Source organism: Balearica regulorum, chromosome 21 (assembly GCF_011004875.1).
Source record: "Balearica regulorum gibbericeps isolate bBalReg1 chromosome 21, bBalReg1.pri, whole genome shotgun sequence".
In the NCBI taxonomy this organism is placed as follows: domain Eukaryota; kingdom Metazoa; phylum Chordata; class Aves; order Gruiformes; family Gruidae; genus Balearica; species Balearica regulorum.
This window is the reverse complement of record NC_046204.1, coordinates 4003698-4029470: the sequence shown is the minus strand read 5'-3', so window position 1 is coordinate 4029470 and position 25773 is coordinate 4003698. Positions and strand designations below refer to the sequence as shown.

The 25773-nt window shown below is 55.4% G+C and overlaps 2 protein-coding genes across 5 annotated transcripts in view; one reads left to right on the top strand and one right to left on the bottom strand.

Annotated features, from left to right (window-relative positions):
* The window catches only part of NOC2L (NOC2 like nucleolar associated transcriptional repressor), a 52966-nt gene extending 52639 nt beyond the window's left edge, over positions 1-327 (bottom strand). The window contains exon 1 of the mRNA XM_075773101.1: positions 176-327. Coding sequence (XP_075629216.1) covers positions 176-195 — 20 coding nt within the window. The 5' untranslated portion in view covers positions 196-327. The remainder of the gene's footprint in view (positions 1-175) is intronic.
* KLHL17 (kelch like family member 17) lies at positions 296-22987 on the top strand. Of its 4 annotated transcripts, none has more exons than XM_075773104.1 (13): positions 717-810; positions 3377-3577; positions 11009-11261; positions 11687-11808; positions 12281-12502; positions 13579-13695; positions 14830-15043; positions 15131-15275; positions 15814-15981; positions 16339-16427; positions 17511-17584; positions 18605-18786; positions 19410-22987. In XM_075773104.1, exons 3-13 carry the CDS (start codon positions 11051-11053, stop codon positions 19636-19638), a joined length of 1773 nt encoding a protein of 590 aa, XP_075629219.1. In that variant the 5' UTR covers positions 717-810; positions 3377-3577; positions 11009-11050; the 3' UTR covers positions 19639-22987. The 4 variants fall into 4 exon arrangements, with proteins under 4 accessions (XP_075629222.1, XP_075629219.1, XP_075629217.1 ...); XM_075773103.1 differs by lacking the exon at positions 717-810 and adding an exon at positions 858-3138; XM_075773107.1 differs by lacking the exons at positions 717-810; positions 3377-3577 and adding an exon at positions 296-392.
* Positions 22988-25773: the final 2786 nt, after the last annotated feature.

Here is a 25773-nt window from a genome sequence, read left to right as displayed (position 1 = left end):
GAGGAGACAGGCCGGCAGCGCCGGGCCTGCCCGCTCACGGCGTGCCTTGGGGCCGGCAGCGCGGGGCTGACGAGCCGCACCCGGGCCGGCGGCACCCCGCGGGTTCCCCCCGCCGCCGCCCGGTGGTAGCACAGCCCGGCAGTACCCCCCCCCGGGTCCCTCCACCCCCACTCACCTCTTGCCGGCGGCTGCCATGCTGCCCGCCTCGCTCCAACGCGGCCGCCGCTTCCGCTCCCAGCGTGCCGCGCGGCTCCGCGGGGAGGGACTGGCCCCGCCCCCGCCCGGCCCCGGCCCCGCCCCCCCGGCTCCGCCAGCCGGGCCGCGGGCTGCTCCGAGCGGGGCCGGTGCCACGCGTGTCCCCGCCCCCCCCGCAGGACGGGCCCCCGCGCCCGGTAAGGGAACGGCGGGGCGGGGCGGGGCGAGCTCCCCCTTCCCCCGCAGCCCGGTGACACGTGCGTGGCGGGATTTAACTGCGGGGGAGGCGCGGCGCAGCGGCACGCCGTGCCGTGGGCAGCTTTCGCACGGCTCCGTGGCGGGGTTATTCCGGGTGAGGGAGGAAGCCGCAGCCGTGGGGCCGCCCCGTCCCCATCCCCGTCCCGCCGCGGCCCGAGGAGGAGCTGTGCACCTGCCCGCCCCCAGCCCGCCCCGTTTCCCCGCCGCGGGGCCGGCGGCAGCGGTACGGGCATCCCGGTACGGGCATCCCGGTACGGGCATCCCGGTACGGGCATCGCGGTACGGACATCGCGGTACAGACATCGCGGCGCCCGCCACATCCCGCGGGCCGGGCCGGGCCGTCGCTGCGCCGCAGCCGTGAGTACCGCCGGGGCACGGCCCTGCCGCCGCCCCCTCCCCTCCCTCTCGCCGCAGCGGCAGGGCCGGGCCGGGCACTCGGACCCGGGGAGGAGGGTGAGCCGGAGGGGTTACCGGAGGCGGGGGGGGGGGGCAGCCCGGAGGAGCTCTCCATCACTCCCCGCCGCTGCTGGTGGCGCGTCCCTCCCCGGAGAACAAGTTTGCCGGTCGAGGTACAAGGCGGCACGTCCGGAGGAACAACCGATGCCGTTCCTCGCCCTCGGTGCCTCGGCCTGTCGCTGCAGCTGAGGCCAGCAGCGTTTCCGCGCTCGGTGCGCTCTCCTTCCCCGTCCTCCGCCAAGTTGTGGAGCGATCCCTTCGGTAAAGGGAAAAGCCGCAGCCCGGCGCCTTGCAAGGTGCTGGGGCCCGGGGAAGAGCTGCAGAGAGGTTCTGTTCTGGCTGCGGTTCTGCTCCCCCTCAGGGGCAGCACACGGGCTCTTTGGTATCGGTGGCTGTGCGGGAGCTGAAGGGCACGGGGAGAAACCTTACCTCAGGTTTGCTGGTAACTTGGAGGGGGAAGCGGGAGGCAGCGTTTCTCCTGGCCTCCGCAGTGACCGTTAGGGCAGGGGGCTCTCCCCGAGCTCCAGCATGGCTGTTGGTGGAGGTGGTCCTAGGGAGGCAGCTGGTTTGCTTCTGCTGGCCGAGCAAATACCTCCCTCTCCGAGGAGCACCGGCCCCGGGACCTCGGCTTCTCTACAGCAAGGAAGAAACGCAGCGGTCGGTGGCTGTCCCTGCGCTCTGTGCGTCAGTATACGGCCACCGGCTGACCGGGCTTTTGTGTCGAGCTAGGAAAGTGCAGAAACAGTGGCCTTGCTTCTGTGGGGTCTCTTTATAAAGGAAGCCTGCTCTCCTTTGACTTCAATGGCTGCTGTCCGGTGAATGCTATCTTGGGGTGCTCTCTGTTGCTGGAGAGCACAAGGGGGGAAGGTTAGTTCTGGAGTGATTCAGCAACACGTGGATATTTGGGTGCTTTTGATCCTGAGAGTCTCCAGGTGCGCTAGGCTGATGCAGGTAACTTGCTGCCCCTAGGACAGGGCAGAGCTGAAGTGAGCCTTAGAGAGCTACTGCCCCTGGTCAGGACGGATGGTCCGAAGGCATGAGCGGCGTTTAAGGATGGGAGGAGGGACGGGCCTCTGCAACAGATTTAGGATGTCTGTGTGCTAGCAATGTGCACCAGGAGAGGCTGGTTTGTTACAAGTTCACTGTTACGTGGCTCGCTAACACTTCAATATGCAATAGCCTTTTGGTTACGATCACTACAGCCAAGCAACCACCTCTGTGGAGTCTCTCCCCTCTGCACCCCAAGTTTCTCTCCTGAGCCATGAGCATCTGCTGGAAATACTTTATTCAGCATGGCAGTGAGTAAGACTCTTATGGATCTTGGGTGTAAAGATCTGAGTTTCCTTCCTGAGAACCGACTGATTCATGAATCCCAGCAAATGGCATCTAATTCAGAGCGGACGAGGAGCTGGCAGGCGTAACAGTCACCTGCTGTCTTGGCTTGACAGTCTAGCATCCAAATGGAGTCGCTTCTTAGCATCTTGGGTAGCTAGGATGGTCCCTTATGCTTTCTGTCAGCTAAGGTCAGCTTGGTGAGGGTGGCAGTGGAACCTCTTTGCTCTGCCAGCCCGTCTGGTGGCCATCCACCCTTGCTCTCAGCAGCAGCAATCTGAGTCTCTGTAGATGGAGTGGCGTGTGAAAATTGAGGCTGGCACGCTCTGAAGACTGGAGATGTGCTGGGGAGACTGTTCTGGGTTCTGGTCTTGCTTTGCTGCATTTCAGGCTCAGCAGCACAAAAATCAAACAGCCACGCTGAAGTCTCGGTGCCGGCTTCTGTATTTTCTCAGGTGCTGGAGCCTTGCCTCCAACCCCTTAGCAAAGCTGCACTTGGTAGCCAGAGAGGCTTCACCTTTTCCGCCTGGCTGCTAGAACTGGCTGCAAACCACGCTGCCTTCTCTAAAGGATGTGACTCCTCAGGGACAGGAATTCAAGCTCCTTCAGCTGAAATTCCCGGGGTCTGGGACCCGCTGGCCTTGGCAGGTCCCCAGTATACCAGCAAACTCAAGGCCATTATGTCACATGTTCCTCATAGCTCAGTTTTCATGTACGTGGCCTGTGCTGCTGCCTGCAAGAAGATGTGACGGAGTTCTCTTAATTGTTTTCTGGCTTGAAAACAAGATCCTACTGCTCCACAGTGTGAAGCACTGAGCTTGTTCAGAAGAGGAGATGCAGATCTGCTTACGCATTCCCGTACGTCTACATTGCCAACGCACACCTCAGCTGAGGCTGGTAGGAGACTTTGTAAGCTGTCCATAAACGTGGCGTGGGCCATGCAGCCTCTGCTAAAGGAGATGAGGCCAGGCTGCAGCTGGCGATCTCCGCTGGTGACCTCCTGGTTCGGAGTCACACGTGAGCAGTGCTTCGCAGGGCATCGGCGGCAGCGCCGTTCCCTGGCTTATCCGTGTGTAAAAGATCCGCTCGCCTGTTCGCAGCCGGCAGACCCCAGTGCTTTTTCCTTCTTTTCCAGTCTCTTGCTGGAGCCTCTAGGCCACGCTGCCTCGCGTCATGGAGTCAACTTTCCCTTTAGAAGCCAAGTGGTAGCTCGTGCGGCGTCTCACCAGATTCCTTGCTGTTGTCTGACGTCAGGGCATTGCTGAGCGATAACGACCTGTTCTGAACTGGCCCGCTGCCACCTACTCGAGACACCGTCCCCTTGCACAGTGGCCAGGTAAAGGGCACAATCCCTCTTTGAATAGCTGCTGGCCAAGGATGTTGCAGGCAGGGAGCTCCTGGGCAAGTCTGGGAGGCAGGAACATTGAGATCCTCTGATACGGGCTGCCTTTAACGACCTGAGCGCTCTCGTCTTGTCTGTTTAGCTGTCTGAAAAATGAGTTGGAGACAGAGAAGTCCCTCACAGAGGAGGCTAGAGGGAGATCAGGAATACCACAGTGATGGATAGTGCAGCTGAAGCTGTTAACTATCACTCTGCCTGGAGAGGAGACTTGCTTGATGCCTACGTGTAGAGGTTTGGCACTGCTTGTGCCATAAAATAGCACTGGATGCGACAGTAGCTCTTCTCCTGTGTCTGCTGGGGGATGCTGGGGGGGGGGGGGAATTAGGACATGACCCACATTTCCAGTCCTTGTCAGAGGCAAAGGGCTCTTTTTGCTTAGGTTTTGGTGTGCTTTGTGCTGGGCTGTAGGAACTGCTGGAGATCTGCACATTTTGCTGAGCACCTCAAGGCACGAATTAGTTTCTATTTCTTGTTTCTCCCTAACCTGGGAATTCAGCAGTCCCAAACCTATCTGGGTCCTGACCCTTACCACCATTGGTGACTTAGTGACCCAAATGGCAGCACAGATGCCTCTAAATCCCTCAACCACAGAGTCCTGCTTGGAGCTGCTGTGATCCTCTGAGTGCAAAATACTGAAGGTGAAAGCTGAATTTGAAGATGTCCGCAGGAAGAGTTGCTGCCTGCGCAAAGCGTGCATGAGAGAGGGAGAAGATTGTGTACCCAGATAGGCACTGGGCACGCTGGATAGCCTTTATCTCTTTCGGGTGCGGGAATGTCCCGGTGCAGGCATTGAGGCTCTGCCTTGCCCTCCCTCCTCTCTCAGCTAAAACACTTCTGAGCCTGAGCTGGGGTAACTGAGAACAACTTTGAGCTGAGTTTCCAAACAAAACTGCCCACGAGTAATGGGGGAGAGAGGCTTTAATTAGAAAAGACCTCCAGCCTTCTGTGTGCACCAGAGCCGATTGATTACAACCCACTGAGCTGCTGAAAGACAGTGACTCGGTCAATGTGCTGAACGCCCTTCTTGCCTGAAGCCAAGCACTGTCTCTGTGCTGTAGAGCTGGCAACCGTGTGCAGTTTTCCCCCGTCCTCCCCACCCCCTTGCCGAGGCTCCACATCCTCTCTGGCAGCTTGTCATTTCTCTGCAGATGTCTAGACAGGAGGATTCAGTGCGTGTCAGTTATGCCTAATTCATTAAAAAAAAAAAAAAAAAACAAAACCAAACCCTACCGAGAGCTGGGGATTCTCAGTCCTGCAGACTCAGCGCTGTCTGCGGTGCCCCGTGCTGCCTTGAGGCTAGCTCGGAGCAGATTAATTCCACCGATCGGCAGGAGCGGCGCGCGCCTCGCCCTCCCATCTGTAGCAGGGGGGCTTGGGGAATAGAAGGCAGACGTGAGGTCGGGGCAGTGCTGGCAGCGGGAGCAGGAGAGAGAGGGGAGGAGGTGGAGAGACATGTTTGGGGCGGAGGTGCGTGCTCCTAACCTCTCCTTGCAGCTCGCCCCAGTTGCGTGTTCTTGGCGTGTTCATGTCCTCTGCTGTGTCTGTTGGGAGCTGGCAGAGGGGTGCGATGTGTCGGAGTCCTCAGTCTGGCTGTCTGAAACCGCCAGCTTCCTAACGCTACTGTCCCTCCTGCCGCCGCTGAAGGCAGAGCTGGTGCCAGGAATGACAGCTCCCCTTGCCGCGTGAAGTCACGTTGCCACTGATATTTGCAGTCCTGACCTCTGTATAGGTGCAGCTGTAAATCAGCAATCGCGGTAGCGATGACTGGACCTGCAGTTCGGAGCATCTAGTTCACTTGCTGGTCCTGAACTATCGGGTCCCTCTGCTTCCTCACAACTGCTGGCTCTCCTAGGCTGAACACACAATTAACCTGCTACTAAAAAGACTGAATGTGAGCTGCTGCACACTGTCGGTTTCTGAATTCCCTGGATGCAGGTAAAGCGTCACAGGGACTGAACCTCAAAGTGTTGCACTGAGGCGGATAGAGTTTTCTGTCCGTATCAGTGATGCTGATGGGACGGGTCCTGGTGGGGACAACTGCCTAGATCTAGCGCCTGGTTTGCATTTGGGTCCCGGGCATATACAACTGGATGGTTTCCAACCCTCTTTGATTATGTTTATGGTGGGGCAGGGAGCAGGAAAGGTAGGAATGCAGTGCCAGGCCCTCTGAAAAAAGCAAGAATTTGGGATGTCCGAGTTTGAGGTGTAAGGGCAGGTAGCGTATATCTGCCGTAGCTTGTGAAAACAGCCCCGGTGTCTTAGGCATGCTTTCTGCAAGGGGATTACTGCTGCAGAAATACTGCTGGTGGCTTCTCTTTAGACATGAGCTTCAGAGCCATGGACAGGGTTCAACAAAAGGGATGGCTCAGCCAAATTAACGGGGCCTCCACAAAGCAGTGAGGAAGCTGAACGTTTGCAGGCCTGCAGTGTACTCAGCTGCAATCTCTGGGTGCTGGTACGAGCCGTATTAGTGATCTTACTTTGCAACAGCACAACAGCAGCTATTGTTACTGCCGGCTCAGCTGTTTGCGTCCCTTCACTGCTGAAGGGAAGGAACACAGGAGCACATCTTCTTCCCAACCCTGCTCCCAGGAGGAAAGAAGCTACTTGTGTTTGTGTGTGCACACCCACGCAGCCGGGCAGGGGCTTGCCCGTGCCCCCTTAGGCTGCCCCGGTCTAATCCTGCCCTGAGCTGTCACGTGTATTGCACGTTTCAGTTCTTTGGGGGAATGCTGAATCGCAGGAGGCTGCTTGCTGGCAAATGTCCTGAGATTCCTCTCAGAGGGGTTAAAAATAAGAATTCTGATTTCTGGTGTAGGGGAGATGACATGCACTTGGAAGCAGTGATTCCTGCCTGTCACTCCGTGGTCAAGCTCCTTTTTCCCCAGGGGTCCATGCTGTTGCTCTGCCCCAGGATGAGTTTTGCTGTGCTGGTGTGGAGGGCACTGCTTTGGCTCCACCGCTCAGAATGAAGATCTGCAGCTGCTGGGCACAACAGAGCAGCGCTGCCAGCAGCCCCTTCCTGCCTGGGGACAGAGCCAGAGGAGGTCTGTAGGCAAAAAAAAAAAAAAAAAAAAAAAAAAAAGGACTTTGTGCCTGGTAGATGGACCCCCAAGGCCAAGGAAGGTGGGGGGGAACCGCTCTTCCGAAAGGGAAGCTGGCAACATGGTGCCACCTTATTGACCTGGTTTGTGCTGCCCTCTGCTCTGTTAGTGCCGTGACACGCGGGGGTGGAGGTGTGTGCCAGCAGGGACTCGGTGCCTTACCCTGGAGGTTTAATGGCCGTGCTTCTGTGGGAGACGCAGCGCTGTGCACAAAACAGGGCTTTGTAGCTGATTTACCAGAAAAGAGGTACTGGGATATCAACACAGGGATAGGGCACACGTGGAAGTGATGGATTTAAGCGTGGTTATATGTCAGGCCTTAGGGCATGTCATGCCTTAGAGTAGGGGATGTCACCTTATCCACAGCGAAGACTCGTGCCCAACATCTGACCAGCTGTACAGGATGTGTCTTGTGGTCTCCTACCTAGCCTGGCAGACACAAAATCTCCATCCAGGCTGTCTACAAAAAGCCATTCTCCAGGGCTTTCCTGGGGAAAGGGCAGGCTCTGAACTTTTCCCTGGAGGATACTCTGTTCCCTGTTTATTACTCAGCATACTGCTTTTCACCCTCGGCAAAGTATGGTTTTTTGTGCAAAGAGAACAGACCTCCCTTTGGGCAGGGATCATTTGCATTAATTAACAGAGCTGTTATGCATGGCCACACTCTGTCGCATAGGAGCCAAACAAACGCTGCCTTTTTTTTTTTTGTCATAACCTAAGAGTTATTACAAGTCAGCCACCGCATCCATTATAGCTGATGCGTAACACGTGCATTCATGCTGCTGCATGCTCCACAAAAGTGGGCTTGTATTTACTTCCCCCCACTGGAGCTCTGGACACTGCTTTAGTGTCTCTTGTGGTCCAGGCACTGTACCCCATTAATTATATCTTAGCAGTGCTCGTAGACCTTCATTTCCTGGGAATGAAGTTTCACAAGGAAATAAGGAATATTTAGTGCTGCCAGTGCAGCTGAGAGTTCAGGCACAGGGAGCAGCACGAGCAGCAGTGGGGTGTCCTTTGCTTTTATTTTCCCCCCCCCCACAGATTATATTCTGACCTGTTAAAGCAAAAGAGCTCTGATGGGAACAAGTTATTGCAGAGCGGACACTGGGAAGTGGGACTGAAGGGGCTGTACCCACTGCAAGCCTTAGGACAGAGCCATGCCAGCGCTCCCTGCGCGTCAGGACGCTGACCTTTTCCCAAGGTGGCTGGTGGGTGGGTGAGCCCCTCTCCAGGGAAGGGATTGCTGAGGCTGTAGCAAAAAAACCATCAAGCAGACTTGGTTCGGGCTGCCTGCAGCTGTGGGTCAGGGCAGCTGTGGACTGTCCCCTGAAGCGGGGATGGTCTCAGGAGCCCAGTGGCAGTGTGGTGGCTGGGATGGCATCTCCCCGCGGCCCTGCTCCCTGCTCAGTCACATCAGACCGAGTGACACAGCGATGGTGTGGCTCAGGATGCTGCACAGCAGCGCGGGTGAGGGAGGCACTGGTGGTGTTCTGGTGGTGCTTCAGAGCTCCATGGGGTGCGTGCCAGCCCTCGCTGGTGACAGTGGGGTGGTGTGGGCAAAGAGGGGAGCGAGCAATAGCTGGTCTCTACCTCTTGGCCATGGGAATCATTGCAAGGAAAGGTAATGTCACCCTTGTCACTCCCTGCATTTGTACTTGCCCAGACTTGTGCAATGACTCAGTGGCAGGGCTGGGAAGAGAGCCCAACACTTCTGACCCTCTCTGGAAATGCGTTTGCTTACTGTGATGCCAATGCACCAGCTACGGCAACCTTCGGTCTGTTGTGCCCTCCCTCTGTGTCCCCTGACCGCTGGAGCCGAGTTGCGTGCTACCCCCCAGCCGAGGCAGCAAACCTTCCCTCACAAGTCTCCGACAGCGCGAGGAGAAGCAGTCCCATCTTCTCCCTGCTCCTCCGTCCTGTCCGGTGTTGTCCCCTTGTCCTCCCACTGCTGCGGAGCTGGGAGCTCCCATCCTTTGCTACCAGCACCCAGGAGGGCCGAGGCGAGTGCTCTCGATTAGATCTGGAGCATGACTTAAATACTGATGGGGAGAAGTATGCTCAGCAGTGTATTAAAAAGATAAACCAGCTGGAGCAGATCAGGAAAACCCTCAGGCTTGCAGCTAGGGAGGGGAATAAAGGCGAGAAAGCACCGTCCACCCTCTGCCACCAAACCAGGTTTGGGAAAGGACCTCTTGAGCCCAGGCAGAGATGCTAATAATTATAAACTGCCTTCATGCAGGCATTTCTCATCCAGCAGTGTCCACATATGTGGATTGATGTACCGAGGGTGTCCTAGGCATGTTGCAGCTTTCTGAAAAGCTTAGCTGGGGGGCGTGGGAGGAGAAGGCCAGTTAACTTCATGCGCTCCTCTTTCCTGTCAAGGGCACAATGGCATCCTACTCTCATTGCTGGAAAGCATCGACAGGCGTTGTCTTTGTTGTGTGCCCGTGAGACTTCCCCGCTGACAGAGAGGCGAGGAATCACGTATCACGCAGGATGATGCAAATAGAAGAGGGCATTGCAGGCTTCTCTCCTGCTCAGGAAAGATGTTTATTCATCTTTTTTCCTCCCCCAGACTCTAGTACATGATACAATTGCTATTTAAAAATGAATAGATGGCTGCATTTGTGGCTGAGCAGGCACAGCACGGTGGGTTTCTATTTTTAGGCTCAGCACGGCTGGCGACGTGTAGGTGTGGTGAGGAGCACAGAGGCTGAGGGGATTCTCTCGCCGCAGGGATGCGGGGGCAGGCGCAGAGTGCAGCACACGGGCTTTTTTTCTTCAAGCTGCCTCTTTCTCCTGCTCCCTCCCCCTTCTTTCTCCTGCTGCTCAGTCATTCTCTCTTCACTCCCCCACCTTTCCTTCGGGTGCTGCTGGCAGGGAGACAGTCAAACGCCTTTTGAAACACCATGAGTAGCCTAGATGCAGACAGCATGGATAGAGAAAACATCTTTGCACAAATAAATGCCCTTTTTCCTTGATTAGGCAATTTGTGTTTTCTGTGAGACAATCGAGTTTATACTCCGGCTCCCTGCCTGGGCTGTCCCAGGTTGTGTGGAAGGACTGTCCTGCTCCACGCTCAGTGGAGCGTACGTGCAGACCGAGTTCTGCGTCGGGTCCCAGCCGCCCGATCAGCATCTCTGTTCTTTGCTGTCTGTCCCTCCTGTCAGCCTTGTCAAACAAAAACTCCCTGAAGTTCAAAGTTACCCCTTGGAATGGCAGCCAGGGTCTCAGCCAAGGCTGCTTCCAGGGAGATCTAGGAGCTCCGCTTTGCCCCAACCGCCTGCCAGGCTAGTGAGGAAGAGGAGTCTGCGGTGCTGGAGCAGGGCTCTTTGGTGCAGCCTTGAGGCTGCGGTGTGGTTGGACGGGCCGGGGTAGAGGACGCTGGAGGGAAGTGGAGGTCAGGATCCTGTTCCCTGACACCCTGGGAATCCTCAGCCTCTGTCCGAAAAGAGGCCTGAAATACAAAATGGCAGGAAGAGTCGAACCCCCGGGCTGCAGGATTCTGTACTGGGACTGAAGAGCTCTGCGCTGCGATTGCCTTTGCCCTCTGCCTTGTCCTCCTGAATTGTGTGCGCACGGGAAAGACAGCAGCTCTCTGAGCTCAACTTCTGAAGGCAGGTGTGTGCATTACAAATCTCCTCGCATCTTCTGGAAGCTGGATGGGAACAGCCACCACTGGAAGAGCTGTGATCCATAAAATCACTCTTGTCTTTTAGAATATGGGATTCCCCGGTTATTTTTTGTTTAGGCTAATCAGAGTTGTCATGTTCGCTGTCTCTAGTGGTCTATTTAAGCTGTGTTTGATCAATGCAGGACTGGCGTGCCCTGGTGAGACTTCTAAGATCAATGCTTCTGCTGATATTGCATGGAAATGCGCCTTGTTAGGTGGATTTGGAGATAGTGCAACTTCAAGGAAACCCAGCGTGAGAGCTTATGTGGTAGAGCAGTACCCTCCTGAAGGCCGGTAAGGAGGATATCGATCCAGAGACAAACACAGCTGGGAAGCAGCGAGTGTCACAGAACAGAGAAGAGTCTCCGCATCGCTTTGCATTACTCGTGTTCTTCCAGGGACCATCTCCTCCCCATCACTGGTTTATGAGCAGGATGATGTTTCCCTGGCAGGGGCTGGTTAGACAGGAGCTGTTCTTGTGCAGGGTCTTTGGGCAACGGCAGGCATACTTGGGGGGGCTATGGGAATTTTCTGGGGCTAGAGCAATTCCTGACTGGGTAATGCTTTGGTTTTCCCCCATGTCAGTGCCACTGAGAAGGGAAAATCCACCATCTACCACCTGCAGCCATGGAAGGGGGTGTGCAGCTCCTCAACCGTGACGGCCACAGCATCTCCCACAACTCCAAGCGGCACTATCACGATGCCTTCGTGTGCATGAACCGCATGCGTCAGCGTGGGCTGCTCTGCGACATTGTGCTCCATGTGGGCACCAAGGAGATCAAGGCCCACAAGGTGGTGCTGGCGTCGTGCAGCCCGTACTTCCACGCCATGTTCACAAGCAAGTAGTGTCCTCTCTTCCCCATGGCCAGGGTCTCCCTGCTCTTCAAACCCTCTCTTCCCTGCAAACCCCTCTGTCCCCTTTCTGTCCTCTCTATTCTCACTGCCCTACGCCATGGAAATACGCTGCCTGTATATCATCTCCTGTGAGCAAGCGCGGTAATATTCCTCGTTTGGCTCCCTTCCACGAAGCCCTCTGCCCGCAGCCCCCTGCACAGGTATTTTGGTGCCCATCCTGCAGACACAGAGCCCATTCCCTAGAATATACTGCTGCTTCTCCTTGCTAAGAGGTGGGCAGGAGACCTTTCTGGGCTGTGATGTGCTGGGCTGTGGAGGTGGCTTGTTCCGTGCATGGTCAAGTCTTCCCGAGGGGAAAGCATACTGCCATGGGACTTTGCTCATGCGTAGTTATCTGTGTTGTCCCAGATGAGATGAGTGAGAGCCGCCAGACCCACGTGACACTGCATGACATTGACCCACAGGCCCTGGAGCAGCTGGTGCAATACGCTTACACGGCTGAGATTGTGGTGGGCGAGGGGAACGTGCAGGTAGGAGCTTCCCCCCCAAATCCCTCCTCTCCACAAAACCGTTCCGTACGAGATATGCCTCCTGGGGGCTCTTCTCTCCCTCTGCTCGGCACTTTCAGCTGTTGTTCTGCGATGGTACCTGCATCTAGCACTGGTCAGGGAGTTCATCTGCCCCCCTGCGCCTGGAGGTGCGTCTCCTGCGGCTGCTGTGGCTGGGAATGGCTCCTCAGAGCACTATGCAATGGCCAGGTCTAGTCCTGAGCATCTGCCATTCTCCTGCCATTTCTGGGCCCTGTGGGGAGTTACGGGTGTCCTTCTCAGCTCTTCTTTAACTTAGTCCTGTTGGAAACAAAGAATGCTTTGTCCTCTATGTGCTTGTGTGCCTGAAGGTGCTCAGTAAGCCTGTTCTGTTACTGACTTGCAGTGAGACAAGGGTGAAAATGGTTTCCTTGCTCTGGAAACTCTCTTTTCCCCCATTCTTTTCCACTGCCAGACACTTCTTCCTGCTGCCAGCCTGCTTCAGCTCAATGGTGTGCGGGATGCTTGCTGCAAGTTCCTACTCAGCCAGCTCGACCCATCCAACTGCCTGGGGATCCGGGGTTTTGCTGACACGCACTCGTGCAGTGACCTCCTCAAGTCTGCGCACAAGTACGTCCTCCAACACTTCGTGGAGGTGTCCAAGACAGAGGAGTTCATGTTGCTGCCTCTTAAACAGGTGAGGTCCTGATGGGAGCTTGAAGGTATGGGTGTCACAAGGCTGTTTGTGCTCTGTCCTGGAAGGCACAGTGTGCGTATCAAGAGCCCAAGGAACCTGCACTGAGGGGACAGGATTTGGCAGGGGAATGTACCCAGATTCTGTGCTTTGGTCCTCTCTGTTCAATGGAGAGACAATACACGGAAGGTGCTGTCTGAGAGCGAGCTTAATCCCATGTGAAATAGGGATGGGAGGGTAGCACGGAGGATAATTGCTGTTGCCTGGTGCTGGCCACGTGAGCTCTGAGCACACTGTCCTCTCTCTGGGAGCATGGGCCAAGGAATAAGTCCTGTCTGCCCTGGTCACATAGCTGTGATGTTTAATTCGGAGCTCAGCTAATGTTTCCTGCTGCTTTTCATGTGGTGCCAGTATGGCCCCTGGCTCACCGTGCCTGCAGGGTGCTGTGCCCTGGCCAGCAGGCATTCCCAGCCCTGGCTGTGCATCACGCGACCCTGCATGGTCCTCACCACACAGGATGCTCAGCAGGATATCCTCACCAGGATACAGACGCTTCCCTTCGCCCCTTCTTGGGGCAGTGGGGTGCGTGGCAGCAAGAGAAGGGTACGTATCTCCACTTGCTCCAGCTCTGTTGTCCTTGGCAGGTGAAGTGAGCGCTGGGAACGGCCAGGGCGCCTGGCTCTGTCCCATGAAATATTGACGGGATGCGCGCAAGCGGAGTCGTTTGCCTGATCTCAGTGATGTTGATTGGAATTGTCAGGCATTGCAGCAGCTTCAGACACAGAAGGGGGGGAATGAGCCAAGGAGGATGATTGAGGGCAGAGCTGTCTCCACACCAGTGCTGCAAGGAGAGGGGAGGCACAGCTGCACCTGCCTGGTTTGGGGGACCCGGTTACTCTTTGGATCCTTCTACGTCCAGTGAGAGAGAGTAGCTGTACACCCCTCAACCACCAGCATCTGCAGGAGCGCAGGGGCTTTACCTCTGGCAGTGCCGTTCTGCTGGGCTAGTTACCTGGGCAAGTGAATGCGTCCTTCCCTGCCAAACCACAGCGACTGACACTTCCCACCCCGCTCTGCAGGTGCTGGACCTCATTTCTAGTGACAGCCTCAATGTGCCATCAGAGGAGGAGGTGTACCGGGCTGTGCTCAGCTGGGTCAAACACGATGTGGACAGCAGAAGACAGCATGTCCCCAGGGTGAGTCTGCTGGGGAAGGTGGCCTGGTTCTCCCCACCAGCTCTGAGTGCCTGATGTGGGTGGATACATGGCTGAAGGAAGCTGCAGGGAGGTCAGAGGGCAGGGACAGCAGGTCCGGGCATAAATAAGGGTGTTGCTGGGAAAGTTCAGTCTCAGAGTGAAGTCCAAACTATTGACAAATCCGAGAGGGATGTCCTGCCTGACCTCTGGCAGCTTAGGCACAGTGAGCTCTGGGGAGGACGTGGGCGGAAGGAGAGGTCAGCCCTGCCTGCAGCCTTCCTGAGATTTCACGTGCATGCTCAAACAAAAACCTCAGGCAAATTTGAGCAAGGAGTTACTTTAAGTCATGCTTTTGTCTCTCTGCATCTGCACTTTGGAGCATGGATGTGTGAACCTCCTGCCTGCCAAAGGTGCAAGTGGGGAAGACGAGGTTAAGCCTTTCCCTGCGGGGCTGCCAGTGCTCGGCACAGCGTGGGCACCCTCTCACGGGAGCAGCCTCGCGCTGCAGTGGAGGCTGTCGGTGCCTCCAGCAGCCCCGGCACTCTGTCACCTCACCGCTTCCCTGCTTCCAGGCAGGCAGTGGGAGGAAGCGTCCCTAGGTGAATTCCCGAAGGCTGGGACTGAGATGGGGCAGGATGAGGAAGGCTCTGAGGGTTTCCCCTGGGTTTCCACCTACCCCAGGGCTTGACCCTAGAGAAGTTGTCTCCACCCTTGCTGGTTGTGTGCACTCAAACATCGCTCCTGAGGGCAATGCAGGCAACATGGGGCATGCTGGGCAGAGGGAGGTGGTGTCTGGGCTCTGCGGCCCCGCGGTGAGGATTGTTACTTGTAGCATGAGTGCTGGAAGAGGATGTGGATACCGACAGAGGGCAAGGTGGGGATCTGGGGAGGCTGTGGGACATGTCATGGCCAGGCTGAGGGCTCCTGGCTCTGCAGAGACATTAAGGCTGAATTGCTGCATGAGCTTTGGAGCCCTTTGTCCCTGGCTGCCCGTCCTGCCAAGCGAGCAGGATGGCATCTCCCGGTGGAGTCAGCCCTGCCGGAGCCCTCAGGGTTTGTAGGGGAGATGTGGGGGGCAGCAGTGGGACGAACCCTTCCCACCCTGCCGATGGGGTGGGACTCCTTTCCCCTCAGCTTATGAAGTGCGTGCGGCTGCCCCTGCTGAGCCGCGACTTCCTCATGAGCAACGTGGACACAGAGCTGCTGGTGCGACATCACTCGGAGTGCAAGGACCTGCTGATCGAAGCCCTCAAGTACCACCTCATGCCGGAGCAGAGAGGGGTCCTTAGCAACAGCAGGACGAGGCCGCGGCGCTGCGAGGGGGCCAGCACCGTGCTTTTTGCTGTGGGTAAGCCCTGCCACGTGCTCACGTATGCGCAAATCCCTTCCCAGGCCCTCGGACTGTTGTTTGCTCTGTTTGCCATCCCGTGCGCAGGTGGGGGGAGCCTGTTCGCCATCCATGGGGACTGCGAGGCCTATGACACGCGGACGGACCGGTGGCACATGGTGGCCTCCATGTCGACTCGCAGGGCCAGAGTGGGCGTTGCTGCTATTGGGAACAAGCTGTACGCTGTGGGCGGGTAAGGAGAGCACGGAGCTGTGCGCAGGGAGCTGGCTGGGATGCCTTTGGCCGCACGAGCTGCTCTAGGAGCAGAGATGGCCGGCAGAACCTCCCAGGGCGCCTCTGCATGAAGCAATCCAGTATGTCTGGGTTACTGACTGCAGGAGCAGCAACTGCAAACTCAAACTACTTCCCTGCCCTTGCAGTTCCGAGCAGCGAGTTTGGTGGTGGCTATGTCCTGGACTTGAGCCGTTTCCTCCCGTTTGCCTTGGCCCGATGCTGCAGGCTGTTAAGAGCCTGCTAACTCCCCAGCCCACCTCTGCCCCAGCGTGCGGGGCCGTCCGAGACCCCCAGGAGAGCTCAGCTAAGGGCTCTGCACTCTCAGCAAGCGCTTTGGTGCACTCTGCCTTGAGGAAGCAGGGCAGGGGGGAGAGGGGAGGGATGGTGACACGGACCCAAGGCTCTTGGTTGGCTCCAGAGCTGTAGGACCAGCCCACAGCCTCACCTACAATCCAGGCTTCCCAGCTCTTACATGTTCTCCCTTTTTCTCCCTACAGCTACGATGGGACCTCTGATTTGGCCACAGTGGAGTCCTATGATCCTGTCACCAATTCCTGGCAACCTGAGGTGTCCATGGGCACCAGGAGGAGCTGCCTGGGTGTAGCAGCGCTTCACGGGCTTCTCTATGCTGCTGGGGGGTACGATGGGGCCTCGTGCCTGAACAGGTAGGGGATTGCCTCGCTACAGGCTCCTCCACTGCTCTTGCATGCACTGTTCTTGGTGTTGGGTGCCTGGGGAGCCCACAAAGCCTGCTCCTGACAGATGGGACTGGCCCCAGAGTAGATGTCTTACAATCCAGCTCTGTCTTCCAGTGTCTTTGGCCTGGGCAAAGTTTCTTCAGGGGAAAAAGTTTTGTAGCCCTCTGCCACAACAGCACGCAGCCTTTGTCAGTTCTTCCCTCCATTTTCCCTGTCTATTCCCAAGCTTCCTTGGGAGCTGCTCCTGAGGGTCTGTGTCAAAGAGCTTTGACCTGGGCTTTGCCAGTGTCACACCTTATGTTCCTGTGTCCCTGCCTGCTGCAGCGCAGAGCGGTACGACCCTCTGACAGGCACCTGGACATCCATCGCTGCCATGAGCACCAGGAGACGCTACGTCCGGGTGGCAACGCTAGGTGGGTGATGGCATGAGGACCTGACTGACTTCTGTGCAGACTGTCTCTGGCATTGCTGGTGGTTCCTTTTGATGTTCTTCTGTTCTAATTCCTGCCCCTTCTTCCTAGATTCCCTAGCTGTGAGTCTGGGTAGCCCAGCCATTCCTCTGCCATGTCCTGACATGCTCCCTGCCTCTGCCCTCCTCCTTGGCCTCCCTAGTAACTGGGTTTCATCACATTCTGGAGGCAACTCCTGAGGGGACCCGCAGCTTGTTCCTCAGCTCCTTTGTGCCGCTTCTACTTTGGAGCAAGAGGGCTGGCTGTGGATGATCACCTGTATTTGGAAAGGAAGAGGCAACCTTATTACTCCTTTGTTATGAAAGCAGAACAGCCCTTTTAATGATGATCCAAGCAGTAGTGTGGGGTCAAAACTGTCTCTACCAGGGGTGTTACAACATTAGGTGCAATGCTACGATGTCTCCTGACTCCATTGAATGAGTTCTGTCCTTAGGGAGGATGCAGCGTGAGAATTGGCCACTTTATTGTTCAGCGCAGCTGTGGGGTTAATGCACGTACCACTCTCCATCCAGCAGGTGCTGGACCTCCCTGGGGATGCCACAGTAGCTCCCTGCTCCCCTCCATCCCAGTGGTGCCTCTCCCTTGCCCTGTTCTCTGGTTTCACTCTCAGTGCTGACTCAGAGATTCCCTCCCCTCCATCACCAGTTCATACTCTCTGCCTGCCACAGCCTTTATTGGCATTCCCCTGCTCCAGCCTCCGCTGCTAAAAATAACCCATTGCTCTGGCGGGGAGCACTTGCAGCTCCCATAATGAGGAGGTCAAGAAGCGGCAGGCAAACGAGCTCTTTGGGAAGCTTGCAGTGTGGCAGAGAAATTGCCTGATGAATATTTCACAATGCTCCGTGCTGCAAGGGGAGGGGGAGCTGGGGGAGCCCCGCTGAGAGGAGCGTGGCTGCCTGGGGAGCGGGAGGCACTGCGGCTCAGCTGACACCTATGTGGGCACCCTGTGCAAGAGTTGTGGGAGGCTGTGCTGGGACTGGGGCCGTGCTTTTTAGCTAACGCCTGTGTGTGTGACTGTCTTTGCAGAAGGCAACCTCTATGCCGTTGGGGGATATGACAGCTCATCCCACTTAGCCACAGTAGAAAAGTATGAGCCCCAGGTAAATACAAGAGAGCATGTCTGGTAATCCTTTTCCTTCTCCCCTCCTGATGGGTGCCTAAAAGGCCCTGCAGAAGGCTGAGGGTCACGCAAGTTGCTAGAGAGCTTAGCAGACAGTGCGAGATCAGCTATACGTGGTCTCTTAGCAAACTGCTGCTGTAGCTTAAGCTGTGACTGCTTCCTAGCAAAGTATTGCAGCGGCCGTGAGCAGAGGGTGTGCCCACGTGAGCCTGTGCGGCACAGACCTGCCTGCCCCGTCGGAGACTGAGGCCACCATGAGTGACTATGAGATGGAGTGGGCATCAGCCCTCCCCGCAGCTCTTCTGCAGGGGCAGAGTATCTGGGGTGAAATCCAGAGCAAAATGAGCCAAAGCTCGTCCATAGAGGCTCCAAGATATCTCTTTGAGATTTTTCAACCACCAGAACACTCTCTATCCCCATTGCCTGCAGGCCAGCTCAGATTCTCTAGGAAGAGCAGTTCTTGTTCATGCCCTGAGCTGTTTCCAGCTTCTAGCTGAGGTCCTTGCTGCACGCACATCCAGAGCGGCTAGCAGGGATTGTGGCAGGCTGGGGACGTGTGTTGGGCCCGGGGTCTCACAGCTCTGTTAGGGCAGGCTAGATCACTGCAAAAAGATCAAAGAGAAGGTCCTGGGGGATTTCATGAGCTGTAAAGCCACAGTTGTGAACTTGTACAGATTTGAAATAGATACAGCTCAACCCCCGTGACTGGGCTGGGATTCAGCTGTGACGTGACCGGTGGCCAGGCAGAGAGATCTCCGTGCTCAGGCCCCTGGGATGGCAGGGCTCCTGCCAGCTGTGGCTGGGCTTTTCCGAGCAGAGGTCTCTCCTGGGGCTCTTCCTGCGGGCGAGTTCAAGGCAGAGAACTGAGGTCCCCCCAGAAGACTGTTACATCAGGAGCTGAGTGGTTAAAGCAGGACTAACGTCACAGCGCTGGGTTGGAAGGGGTACGTGGAAAAGGACTTGTACATCTGGCTCACAAACAAACATTGCCTCTTCCCAGATCAACACCTGGACGCCCATTGCCAACATGCTAAGCCGCCGGAGCAGTGCGGGAGTGGCCGTGCTGGAAGGGATGCTCTATGTGGCTGGCGGCAATGATGGGACCAGCTGCCTTAACTCTGTTGAACGCTACAACCCCAAAACCAACACATGGGAGAGCGTGGCGCCTATGAATATCCGTAGGTAAGGAGCTCTGCCCCTGCCACACTCCCGAGCTGCTGCAGTCAGGAGCGGGGATCCCATCGCACCGAGAGCCTTGCCGTGCTTGGCACCGCAGACTGTAAAACGCAGCCTGTGCCCCAGGGCCTGGCTATGGCTGCAGCTGGCTGGCTCTGTGCTCCCTGCTGCACTGCGAGGGACTGGTGCGCGTGTGCCAGGAGGGCAGAGCAGGGACATTCTGCAGCAGGCGTTTTCTGCAGACGGATTTATTCTCAGCAGTCCGCGTGGCCGTAAAGAACCAGGTGGTGTAGCTGGCTGAGGCCGCTTAGGAGATGTTGCTTGGCTGCGGGAGGATTTAAGGCTTTGAAGTCCAAGGATGTAAGGCTCCTAAGGCCTGTTATTTAGAGGTGGCACCTCTCCGGTGGGAGGAGGGTATCAGGGTGATGGGGAAGATCGCTATACTGCACTCTGCCACTGACTGTTTGCACCCCGGTAGTTCATTTCCACTGGGCATTTGTGAGGCTGGGCACTCCCTTTTGTGGGTGGCAGAGCTCTGGCCAGTTCATCTGAGATGCTGAGCTCCCCTACACCCCCCCCACGCCACGTTTGAACCTCACACCCCTGTGGTCTCTGCATGGTCGTTCCAGGAGCACCCACGACCTGGTGGCCATGGATGGGTGGCTGTACGCAGTGGGTGGCAACGATGGGAGCTCCAGCCTCAACTCCATCGAGAAGTACAACCCCCGTACCAACAAGTGGGTAGCAGCCTCGTGCATGTTCACACGCCGGAGCAGCGTGGGGGTGGCTGTGCTGGAACTCCTCAACTTCCCACCCCCCTCCTCGCCCACCCTGTCGGTGTCTTCGACGAGCCTTTGACAAAGAATCAAGACCTACCTTACCTCAAGGGGACAGGGGCGCCTGGCGCAGCGCTAGGCCAGCGTGGCCCGCCCCGCGGGGCAGCCGGTCGCTTTAGGAGGAGAGCGAAGGTACCGGCTGCTGCCTCCAGCCCCAGCACTCCTGTGAACCCCCGAGAGCCATCCCCGCTCTTGGTGCACACATCGGATCAGCACGACCACAGCAGTTAGAAATGTGCTTCCCGGACGAGCACCCTCCTTCTAGAGGGCGAGGAGAGGGGGTGCTCTCTGCTCCGTTCAGACCCATCCCACCACTCACCCAAAGGGCGTATATTTTCTTTGGGGAGGGGGAACTTTAAACCATTGCTGCTTCTTGGATTCACGTGATCCAGCTGGTGCCGCACATACGAGCACAGCCAGCCTTGGAGGCTTCCAGGAGTCCTGTGGGGTGGCAGAGGTGGACAGCACTCCTCCCGAGGACACGGCTGAATGTGCAACCGCTCCTCTGAATGTCACTGTAGCCAAACTCTTTACCAAGCCTATCGTGCACTGTTAAAGACTCTGAGGCCACTGTATGGTTCTCAATGGTGTCTAATTGATGCCTTAAAATACACAAGCAGAAAATCCCAGCTAAGGGACAGGGCCTGGAGGAGGTGAGGTTTGGAGACAAGACTGGATTCAGCATCCCGAACCCTCCGGTGTTTCCATGCTCAGCTGGCCCCACCTCATTCACTGAGATCCCAGCTGACTGTTGCTCTGGGGAGTCCCCAGCCAGGCAGATGGGTTGAACGACCGTGTTTTGCGTCCATGCCACTGCTGTCCCAGGTTCAGGTGACTCTGCGGCTGCCTGCTCTCTGCACGTGGTCCTGGGTCACAGTTTGGCTGGGAATGGATCGGCCTGTTTGCTGTTCCTCTCTCTGCAAAGCAGATCCTGGGTTTGTGGAAAGGTATCGGTTCTTAAAGAAGAACAGTCCAGCCTTCTAAATGAGGAGGATTGCCTGGCGTTACTTTTTTTGGGTGGTTTTTTTTGCCTTTTTTTATTTGAATGCTAATATTTTAATTTTTAATGACTTCATATCCCTTTATTTTTTACACTGTCCTGGTATTCCGCATCCCATCTGCTTTTAAGGCAGCAGAAGGGATGCAATTACTTTTCTCATTTGTTGATGAGATGATGACTGTCCTGGAAGACGTTCTCTATAGATGTGTGGGTGTGTGTGCACGTGTGAAATACCGTATGTACAACGAAAACAGCATGGAAGGGACCATTTGCAATTAGCAACTCCCTGGCAATTAAGCAACCACTTTAATTAACAAAAGGTTGAATAAATTAGTACTGTAAGTCATAGGCCTGTCCTAGACCCGCCTGTGCCATGGAACCTCTTGGGTGGTGTTCTCAATGCATATGCTGTAGGGTGTGTATGAGCCTTGAAGCGAGACATACTATCAGGTGTTCTCCACATTATAGAGGAAAGACTCAACCCCTGGTACCTCAATAGTGTTCAAATGTAGCATTGGAAATATGGTCTAACTGTTTTGAACTAATTCCTTTATCCTTTTTTTCCCTGCTCCTTCTCAATTCTCACTTACAGAGTTCAGATTTCACTTGTGATGGTATTTGTTGGCCTAAATTTTCAAGTGGCTAGAGATTTCTTCTTTTTTCTTTGGGGTGAAAGGAGAGTTTGAGACGAGATAGGGACTCCCCAGCTTAAGACAATTTTTACAGTGATCTGATTTCTCCTGGACAGGTGCCTGCATGTTTTACAAGCCCACTTACAGTGCCTAACGTTGGACACCTGAAATTACCAGCAGCTTCTGAAAATCTGGGCTGCTTCTCCCCCCCAGCCTCTCCCCAAGGACAGTCTGGGCTTCGCAGGCTGAGGCGGCCTTCTTGGCTTTTAGAACAGACTCTAAATCTGCTTTTCATTCCCCTCTCACTTGCCAAGCCTCTGCCCCAGCCTGTCCCAACTCGGGAGCTCTCCCATTCCTCTGTATTGCAGAGGACCCTGCAAATGTCCAGGCTCTGCTCGTGCAGGTTGCCTCTTGGTCAACGTGGCAGTAGGGCTGCCCTAAGTGGGTCACGTCAATCTGCTTCGGTTGAAGAAACCATGAAATTGGTGAAGTCTGCTCTGTTGTGTGCGTGTGCCTACGCGTGAGCGAGGTCTCAATCCTTTTCTTCCCGTTCCTATAAGCAACATCAGGATTTTAGTCTTCTGCTGGACTCGTATCGACCAGCGCGTTCAAGGTGCCCTTGGCTCTAGGGTCCTTTTTGAAGGAGGATCAGCCTAAAAGCCCCACGGCCGTGTCAGAAGTGAAAGGTGCTGGCGCTGACGGAGAAGCAGGGCTGGTTTCTAACAAGGAATGAGTCACTATAGCCGTAGCTCGGCTTCTGGTCCAACTGTGGCTGCTGTAGCGTGAAGGGATGCTGCCGTCTTAGTGGGGCGGCAGGCAGGCAAAACCAGAGGGGAAGCAGGATTGTAGCAGGCTGAGGAGAATTTTTGTGCCGTGTGCCCTTGGCCCTAGTTGTAATCTTTAGCAATTTATACTACAAATGGTGTGCAATGCTGTCCTGCCTCTTGAGGATCAGGGAAACAGGCAGTGTGACTCCTGTCACCCACCGGTTGGGTCCTCAGCAATATCACCACTGAGCCTGTTCTGCAGAAACCTGGGGAGGAGGGAGCCTTTTGTGTCTCTGTACTAACTATGCAGGTGCTCACTGCTTTCCTGTAAAGGAGAAAGAAGGAAGGAAAGGGCAAAATAGTTCCCCAGCAGCTTGCGGGGGTCCAGAGCACCCCGACCCACACTGTGTGGACACGAGGTGTCAGCATCTGCCCTGGGAGATCCCAGGGTGGAATTGCTTCTGGTGCTGCACATCCCTTGCTGAGCAGGAGGCCTCGGAGGGGATGTGCGTCTGTGTCTGTCTGTCTGTGCGTAGTACCCTATCTGAGGGGAGGAGAACTGTCAACTGTGTGTGGATTCTCTGCCAGTTTTAGTTAGTGGTGTCTCGCCCAAAGTGTTATTTGTGCGATTTCCCATGTGAGCTTTTCCCAGCGGAGGAGCATCCCTGAGCGGGTGGCTCCGGGCTGTGTGTGTTGGTGTGTTTCGCCCAGGGACCCTGGTGTCAGTCTGCAGTCAGACGGCAAGGCTAGGCAGGAGCCTTTGCCCCGACGTGGGGGGAGAGGTTTGCTTGGCCTTACTGGTAGGCAGACTCGGTCTACTCCATGTCAAACCGTTGTCACTTTGATTTCTCTGTAAGTTATCTGACTTATTTATGTGGAACTCTGTTTCTCTGAATTTTTTGCACTACATGGGATTGGGGAAGGGATACAAGCAATAGAAGCCAACATGTACAATAAAGACGTTTTCTTGAATACCGGATCCTGCCTTTTGCATCCTTCCTGTTCACTTCTCTGGCCCCGCTCCTGTGGAGGCAGGGAGCTGCTCTCTGTATTGCCCTGTGCAGAGGAGGGGAAGGAGCCCCAGGCAGAGGGTACGTGTGGCAGGCTGCTGCGGGGCATCTGTGCCTGAGCAGCCACGGATGAGATCTCGTCTGCCTGGGCGCAGTTGCTTCAGGCTTCGAGGCTTTTACACAGAGCAGGGACAGGCACCCGTCTGGTGGCCACTTCAGATGTGGCCACTTCAGACTGGCCCTGCCATTGTGGACATTGACAGAGGAGCCAAAGCCAGCTTTGAGGGAACTGCTGCACCACAGGTGAGCTAAAAGGAGCAGCTCTTAGCCCAGGTCCTGGCCCCACACTCAGCTGGTGGGTGCTGAGAAGTTGCTGTCCGGCGGACAAGGTGCTCTGTATTTTCAGAGAGGGTGCTGTGCTGGGGCTGTCCGCCTCTCTATGCACCTTCACCCTACGCCAGAGAAAGAGCAGGGCAAAGATGCTGAGAGCATTGGAGACTGCTGGGAAAAGCCCAGCCCAAGGCATAGGGGCTTTAGAGGCAGACTGATTTACACCTCTCCCTGCCGTTAAATTCTAGTTTGGTCTTCCTAGGACTCCCCAGCTCCAGTGCCGTTGACAGCTTTTCGCTGCAGTGGAAATGAAAACCAGATTAGAAACATCCTCCTTTACCTCCAGCTGCCACATGCGTCTTGCCTGGGGGCAGGCGTTGCCTGCGGGCAGGCGTAGCTGCCTGGCCCCGTTCAGCAGCAGGGAGGCTCTGCAGCAGATCGTGTCAGCCTGCGCTAGCTCCTGCCAGTCACTGCTGCCGGTGGGAGAAACACTAAACCCATTTCACGGTGGTGGGAGTGCAGAGGGTGAAAAGAGCAACGAGAAGCTGCGTGGCAACATCCCACGGGGCCTGGAAGGGAACTTTCCCATGCGTGTGTACTGCAAGCCCCGGGGTTAAGCCAGACTTGGCTATAAGCCTGCAGTGTCCTCTTTCTCGCTGCTCTCTAGGCTCTTGCTTCTGTTTCGGGCTTCTATAAATAACTACAGTGCTGCAAAAGTCTTTCCAAAGTCTGGAGCCTAACTGCTACCCCAGCCCTGGAAGCAGAGGTCCAGGAGGGGTCCAGGAGGGCAACTTGCCCTGCGAGCCCCTGTGCCCAGCAGGGAAGGGCGGGAGCTGCCCTCAGCCGCCGGTCACACCCGGCCGCAGTGGTGTCCCAGTGAGGAAGATGATGCATATTTGCAGGACCTGCAATAACAGCAGAGGAGAGGCAGTCGTATCAGTATTTTGAGCTGTAAGGTTTTATTTAGAACCAACGTGTTGGAAGAACGGCACGTTTCTGGTCACAGTGCTGACCGTGTTAGCCATGGCCCTTAAGAGGAATCATATTTTTCCTGAATAAAACCCAGTTGTTGCTGTTCGCTGTAATTTTTGCTCTCTGCCAGGAGGTGCTGGGATGTGGCTTTGCTGTTGGAAAGTTATTTCACAGCTGTGCAGAGAAACAGAGCTTGCAGAAGCACCCTGCCATAAAAATGATGGAGTTTCTGATAGGGGCTCTCTGGAGGGGCGTCCTGTTGCTTTGCTTGGCCGTGAAGGGTTAATGGATTATACAAGACAGAAAGGGGAGGGGGATAAAGAGGCTGTTTTTAAAGGTCTAAGATGTGACGGCCTTTGAGAAATTTTATGGCATGACCATTATCAGCAACCTTCTCTGGGCAAGCGTTGCCTGACTGTACAATTACCTCTTTGGGGATATATTGATTTTGTTACTACAGGGTCACTTCACTTCCAAGACGCGACAGATACAAATAGAGTCTAACAAATCCAGTATGTCCATAAGACCTCACATAGCAAATCCCAGTTTGATTCAAACAGATTATCTAGGAAAACATCCTCTCCTGGTTTAAAAATCCCTTGCTGGAGAAGCCATCACAGTCCTCTGGGAGTTGTTCCGGTAAGAAATGACCTCCCCTGCTAAAAATGCATGCCTTGTTCCTAGGTTCAAATTGTCCAGCCTCACTTTCTCTGCATCTCTTCTTGTTGTCTCTTTGCCAGCCGGTTGTCGCAGGTCCGTTCCCCATGCCGACGCTTCCGGCCTCACCGCATCCCTGGAGCCTCTCTGCTACCGTAGCAAGATGGAGCTGCTGGACTGTCACTCGAAACAGCCTGGAGACAAAACCTGCTCCCCGGAGCAGCCAGCAGAAACTCTCTTCCCAGAGAACAGTCCCTGTTCACTGTTGCTATTGACTCTCCCAGGCTGGCCAGCCTATAATACATTTGTGGATCTTATGGTCTCTGCGGTGTTTCGGAGCCTTGCTAGGAAGGTGTGTGCTTTATAGTAGTTTCTTAGGTCAGCACTATTATTTATATTAACTAAATCTGATTTTTTTTTTTCAAATGTGGTAGCAATTAAATTAGTTTGTGGAGATCTAATTTCCATAACTCTGAGTTGATTTGTATTAATTACATTCTCCTCCTTTAATTCTTAATCAAACTCCCTAACAGCTATTGCATCATTTTCCTAGGAATCAGTATCAACTAACGAAGCCGTAATTACCAGGATGTTCTTCTTTATCCGTTGAAATATTTGTAGCCCATTAAGTTAGGCAATTTCTTTGCAAATTCCATAGTCCTGCAAGACTTACTGCAAATGACTAGCAGCGATCCAAGACCTTTGTTGTTCAGGTCTTGTAAAACTCTTGGGTATGAATTCTCTGGACCTTCTGATCCCGAGCATCAAAGTTTTATGTTTGCTTTTTAA